Source organism: Gastrolobium bilobum, unplaced genomic scaffold (assembly GCF_033153095.1).
Source record: "Gastrolobium bilobum isolate Gb01-03AN ecotype WA unplaced genomic scaffold, APGP_CSIRO_Gbil_v1 utg11607, whole genome shotgun sequence".
Lineage (NCBI taxonomy): Eukaryota > Viridiplantae > Streptophyta > Magnoliopsida > Fabales > Fabaceae > Gastrolobium > Gastrolobium bilobum.
In genome coordinates this window covers 17501-24282 of record NW_026898683.1, presented here as the reverse complement: position 1 = coordinate 24282, position 6782 = coordinate 17501, and the positions used below count along the sequence as shown (strand labels likewise).

General features: G+C 31.8%; 1 protein-coding gene across 1 annotated transcript; it reads right to left on the bottom strand.

Annotated features, from left to right (window-relative positions):
* Positions 1 to 1886: 1886 nt before the first annotated feature.
* Positions 1887 to 4395, bottom strand: LOC133318283 (peroxidase 12-like). The gene is made up of 3 exons (XM_061520280.1): positions 4135 to 4395; positions 3388 to 3573; positions 1887 to 2489 (listed from the first exon to the last, which is right to left on the bottom strand). Exons 1-3 carry the CDS (start codon positions 4393 to 4395, stop codon positions 1887 to 1889), a joined length of 1050 nt encoding a protein of 349 aa, XP_061376264.1.
* Between the last annotated feature and the right edge of the window lie 2387 nt (positions 4396 to 6782).

Here is a 6782-nt window from a genome sequence, read left to right as displayed (position 1 = left end):
ACAGAAATGCTCGTTGAGACCAGCATATGCCTATGATATTGGCTGATTTTTAAATTTTCAAACATTTCTGAAGCTGTAGCACATGAAGAAATCACGAGAAGAGATAATATTTAGTGAGAAGTACAGGCACAGAAAAAATTCGGCATGGGTTAAATTTTTTTGGCACCAACTAAGTATATTTTTTTGGCTCCACCAGTGTTTATTGACTTGTTCATTGAGAATATAATTTTGGTATGGGAAACAACCAAGCATAGAATACAAAAAAAAAATGTTGGACTTATGACAACAATTGATCTTTCTAGCAATCACTTAACAGAAGGGACACCTCGGATTATAACATGACTTGTAGCGTTGGCTAATTCCTGAAATCTTTCGGGAAATAATTTCACATGATTAATTCTCAACAATATTGGTCATGTGAAAATGTTGGAATCACTTGATTTATCTAGACACTGTCTCTGTGGCAGAATTCCCGCAAGCCTTTTCAATTATGAGGGAAAATTCCAAAAAAAACACTCCACTACAAGTCTTTAGGATTTTCGGGAAACTGAAGGTGGTAATTTTATTTATTCATGTTTGGTTCAAGATTTTTAAATTTTTTTTAGAAATCTGATTTTCTCGGAATTTTATTTTCTGTGTAATTTTTTTTGAAAATATCATTCAAGAATACCATTCACGGGATGATATTCTAAGATTTCTATGACAAGAAAAATTTTAATATAACCTAACATAGTATAAGAAAATTAACCCAATACTTTCAAAAATATGTTAGCCTACCAATTACCAAATAACTTTTTGGTAACATTTCCGGAAAACTCATTTTCCAATCATATTCTTAAAAATTGTGATTTTCGAATAAAAAAAAAAATTTCTCCTCTACCAAACATTCCTAATGCCTCTACATATATAGGGAACCGTGGGCTTTGAGGCCCACCACTTTCAAAGAAGAGCCCAGAAATGAGAGTTATACAAATCCTGAACTTACAAGCAGCACTCAAAGAAATGGCTCTTAAAAATGAGACAGCAAGTCCAAGATGAAAAGGGTGAGGCTTTAATTCCTCTTTATATGTATAGTTAGGGAATGCTACATTGTTTATTGAGCATCAAATATTTATTTCGATTAAGTACAATTTTGTTCAGAAAACTGAAATATGTTTATAACTTTGTGTAACTCGTTAATTGAAATTTAATAATCTCACAAACTCAATAATCCTAGTCAAGATAAGGTTGTTTTCCTCAAAATTTTGCTGGTGGTGACAATTTAGACGGAGGTGCCAGGACTTCTTAGTCAAATTAACAGATACAAGTACGATTTTTTTTTTCTAGTAAATTACAAGTATGGTTTTAATAACATTGTGTAAAACTGATGTCCTTGACTTTACCATTGATGCTTTTCTTGAATTTTTTAGGGATATTTTAATTTAAAAATATTTAAAATATTAATTACTTGTATATAATTAACGAAATATACTCATATACTAAAATTAATGAGACCATTCAAACATAAAAATCTACATCATCTTAATTAGCAAGTAATGCTAATTCAGATATATTCTGGTAACTTAAACAATGAAAAGGCGATGAGTTCGGTAACGTTAAGTAGATAATAACGGGGATGAAATGAAAAATTAAACGATTATTAACTAGAGAAGTAGAACAAAACAAGTAAAAGAAAATGGTAAACATTAAAATGGTGTGTTCTGCATAGCAAACTCACTCATACAAAGTCTTATTACAAGTCATTAACGAAACAGGAAACAAAAGACCAAAGTTAGAACAAGGTTCATATCCCAAGATTCATTCTAGAAAACTAAAAAGCAAAGGAAATATAGAACACACACATGAAGAAAACTGCGTAAGTAACCAACTATGGCTCAGCTTAGCAATTAAATAGTCAATTCTACCACTTCTTCCACCACAGAAGTCAAAATAGATTGCTTCTTGTTAATCACATTGCACTTTGCACGAATTTCACCTTGATTCCCAGTTAACACATCCAATTGGCTCAACTTTATCACAGCATTCACAAACTTTTGGAAAAACAGGTTCTGATCAATTGCAAAGGAATTTACCAACCCTTTTGTCCTCTGATCATTGAGCAAGTCCTGATCTGAGGTGAACACACCCTGTTTGCTCTGTAGGTCAATGTAGTATTTGTTATCAAACAATGTTGGGGTCCTAATATCCAAGTTTGCTGTGTTAGCTGAATTTTGATCTGGGCATGTGGATTTGAGATTTTTGGCTAAGGTTTTGTCCATAGTGGGATCAAGAGGGGAAAGCCTATTGAAGAATGTGCCACAATGTGCACGGCCAAAGGTATGTGCACCTGAGAAGGCTACCACATCTGTGACATCAAAGTTTTTTTCTGCAAATCTTTTTATGGTTTCACTGGTGTTGCTAAATGGAGATGGAAGCTTTTTTGTTCCATCATTGTTGAATGTTAGGCCATCCCTTCTTCCTAGGGGCACTGCAAAATCAGGACCTCCAGACTGTCCAAAAGTTTAAACAAATGTAAGTGTCAAAGACAAAAAAAAGTATAAAGTTTAATCTAAGATAATCTGTAAGATATTCATAATGCTAGCTTCTTAAATTTATGATTAAGTGCTGACCATCAATAAAAATCATGATCTTTATACAAAAAAACATATATACATAATTATACATAATCATGCGACCATAGAGTTTCACTGGAATATCTATTGAGGTACTTCGGTCATGGACAATAAATATAAAACTACGCATTAGCAGAAAGAATCTACACAAATAATAATGATGACCTAGACTCAATATATAATTATGAATGTGTATATTCCTTGAAAGGTGTTTATTTTATCTCTGTAATATTTTATCTCCTAAAGATGTTTAGGATAAGGCACATCCGGGCTCTATTAATATATAAATAACAATTAGTTATTAATGTTAAAGTTTTCTCTGTCCTCCCCCTCTCCAAATAAATAAATAAATAAAAATAAAAAATAAAAAGAAATTATAATAAACGAGTACGATGAAAAAACTTAAGTTATTAAATAAAAGTTATATTAATAATTATATTATATTTTTTTAATACGTTTCATCACAAAAGAGTTTATTGGATTTGAAAGATGGACAATATACAGACTTACCTATGTGAGATTCTCATTCATTAAAAGAATTAATTCTATCCAAAAACTTAAACAATTTAGGTAAAATTATATTAATAATTTTTATATTATATTTTTAGTGCAAATATAGAAAATTCAAGTGTGAGCAGTTCAAATACATTCAGAAGATACAAAGTAAGTCATGCCCCATTTTGTGTCTTCCAAAATGCTTTGGCTCTTCACACTAGAACACTCACTTTTCAAAAAACACACACATATGTATATATAGGACGAAATAAAATATTACAAGGAAGACAGCATCTCGAGCTGCCAAGACAGTGATGTCGGCACAGGACACTATCCTTCCACACTCGTTATGGACAAGACCTCGCAGGTCATCTATGGTCTTCAATGCCTCTGTCCTTATGCCTCCATTAGCTACTTGATCCCTCTCACCTGGTTTTCCATCCAACAGCAATGACCCATCGCATCCCTGCATAGATCAAAGCACCAAGTATGCATGAAGATTGGAGATTACAAAACGTTATCCTTATATAAAATCAGTTTCGAAATTGAAGATGAAAAATTCACGACGAAGTTTTCTTATAAAATTTTGAGTTTTACGAGAGTTATATTGTAAAAAAAATTGTGTTATGTTATAGAGATTCGTTTTGCGTGTCGTAATTTTTTTTTTTCCTTCAAAACATGCGGGTCCCACAAAACATTGTGTGTGTAGGAAATTTTTTGTGATCATGTTAAATGATGAATGCAAATCCTCAAATTTTTATGCAAAACTTCAAAAACCAGTCCTTTTCACTATTATTTTTATTTATTTTTTTCATCTAAGATAATAGTCAAGTATTATATATTTATAACCATACATGACATGTAGAAAATAATGCAAAACGAAATATTAATGAAATATTTATTAATTTCTTCCTTATATATCTTCTAATAAATACTTCCCTAAAAAATTCATATTAATTTTAAGCGAATATCAAACTTGCCCTTGCATGAAAATATAAATTAATATGGTGATTATATTAACACTTACTTGAACAAAGCAGTCATGGAAGAAGATACGGAGTAAGCCAGGAGCTTGGCCATTGTCCTGCTGGAACACCTTCTTGAGATGATTTCTCACAATGGTTTCAAGATTAGGACAATTTTTGGAAAAGAACGAAAATGACAATCCCTTCACTACTGGGGGCTGTTTTTGTGCCTCGGATGCAAGAAAATGGGAAGCAAACACAAGGGCTGAGATCAAGAGCAAAGAGTACAAAGGAGAGCTACTACAAGCACTAACCCTAGCCATTTTTTGTTTCCTCTAAAGTGAATTGAGATAGCCAATCAGCCTAATTATTTATAGATGGAGTGGGAAGTTTTGGTGTTGTGCCCCACATGTTTGTTTCATAATAAAAAGTATAAACGGCACATGCTTTTGGATCGGACCGAGAAGTTTAATAGTAAGTTAGGAGTGCTTCATTTGTAACTTTGTGACTAATTTATTTATTTTTATTGACCTTATTACTATTTTGAGGTGAGTTAACCTTAGGTATTTCCACAAGCTTCAACTTTTTTGACAGTCTATGAGACTAATCTCAAGGCGGTGTTTATTTACAGTTAAAATTATTTGTCCTTCTTCAAATATGCATTTGATAAAATTAATTCTTTTAAATATACTAAAATGTTGGGATAAATAATGCATCCTTTATATAAAGTCATTTAAACTGATAATCATGCTTTAGATTGTCAACAACCAGAACTTTAATAATGCTTATATAATAATCATGCATGTGAAGTTTAACAAATAATACTATGGGGAAAACACTTCTCTTGCTACCCATACATCAATTTGTGTGCTAGGTTTTTTTTCATGGAGCCCACCTTTAATATGTGTTTGCAGAAAATTCCTTCTTCTCTTGTTAAAGGAGAAACACAAAGCCCTAATACTACATAATAATGGGTTTGTTTCGGCTTTTGTTCGTGCAAAATCAAGGTTCAGATCAGTGGCGGAGCCAGACGAAAAGTTTAGGTGGTGCCAAAATTTTTTACCATATCAAATTATCAAAATATTTATCATAATTACATAAATTAATTAGGAAAAAATATATTATGAATTCTAACATAGTTATTTAAAGGGTTCACTTTTTCTGCAAATAAGTTATCTATAGACTGCAGTAAGTTCAATACGATGTTGTTTTGAGGCAAAAATCGTGTTGTTTTTGTAATTTTAATTTATTTCAAGGTTATTATAATCTTTATAATTATAATTTTTTAATCTTTCAATCCCAAAACGACGTCGTTTTGGGAATAAATGCAGATAACTTATATGCAGTAACTACATAAATATTTTTCTGTTATTTAAATTATGTATTAAATAATGTCACATAACATTGAAAATTCAAATGAATAATTGTCAATGATTATATATCAAAACAAACATATAAAAATGCACTAACATTTTCGGTAAAAAGAAAAAACACGATCACCTTCTTAAAAGCACAAAACACCAAACACATTTTTAATAGATATACAAATTGCAAGGCAAGCGCCCAAGCCCCAAGCCAAGTAGCCAACCACAGCCATTACTATTTCAGTTGAAGCCTGGCAGGAGCAAGCAAGTTGTGCAACAAGTCAGATAAAAAAAAGGAGCAATGCACAAGCTTCAAAGAAATCTGATTGCAATTGTAATTCACAATTAGAGCTTTGAAAGTGATTTTAATTTATAGGTTAGGTAAAAGAGTTTGGATATTGGGTTTTATTTTTCTAATTGAAAAACATAAATATAATTATATTTATTTAGGTGATGCCAAATTATAAATTTAATTTTTGTTAATCATAATTAATTATATATTTATATGTAATAAGTAAAAAAATTTAAAACCAAGCAGGTGCCAAGGCACCTGCTGGCATAGGAGTGGCTCCGCCACTGGTTTAGATTCCATTCCATAGCAGTCTGTTGGTAGAAAATAGATAATCTTAGTTTAAATATTTTCTGAATAATGGTTTTTCCTAACTGTACATATAATGCGATTGTGTTACGTCCTTTATTGGGATAATATACACAAAAACAACATCCCAAACATTTCGTCTTTTCACCAAATGAGGTTAGCTCAATTAGTACATGCTTGATTTCGCTTAAGCAAGATCTTGGGTTCAAGTTCTTGTGAATATAAAAAATCTCTGTTGGGAGAGCTAGCCCCACCATAAAGTGAACATTCCTAGTTCAAACAAGATTACCTTCCGAGAAGGATACCTGTGGTTTATCCAAAAAGAGAGAGGAAGAAATATTTCATCTCCTCGTGTGCTTAGGATAAAGTGCTAGTGCAAAGATACCTTTGATAATTTATTTTGTTTTTATTCTACCAGTTGGTCCGTGACCCTAGTGGGCTAAGCCCATTTTTACTTTGCTAAATGTATTTATAAAAAAAAGTGTGTAGTAAGAGGGAAAGAAGAGCAGCAGTAGGCACTAAAGAAAGGAAGAAGCGCGCAAAGAGAAAGAAGAAAGAGAGAGAAAAAGAAAAAAAGAAAAAAAGAAGAATTCTCCGACAAATCCAACAATGAGACTTTGTCGGAATGAAGTCAAATTTTAGAGTAGTATTCGTAATGTCTGGTACTTTGTATACAATGTTCACTTTGTGATTTGATAGTCTCTAGAACCACAGATCTATTTTCCCTTGGGAATGTTATTGGTGACTT

What these genes read in the sequence shown, in the direction of transcription:
- LOC133318283 (XM_061520280.1), bottom strand. Translation starts at nt 4,395, where the DNA reads ATGGCTAGGGTTAGTGCTTGTAGTAGCTCTCCTTTGTACTCTTTGCTC. An exon ending in TCCATGACTGCTTTGTTCAA is followed by an intron (nt 3,574 to 4,134) that starts GTAAGTGTTAAT and finishes TGATCTATGCAG; the next exon opens with GGATGCGATGGGTCATTGCT. An exon ending in CTCGAGATGCTGTCTTCCTT is followed by an intron (nt 2,490 to 3,387) that starts GTAATATTTTAT and finishes ACTTTTGGACAG; the next exon opens with TCTGGAGGTCCTGATTTTGC.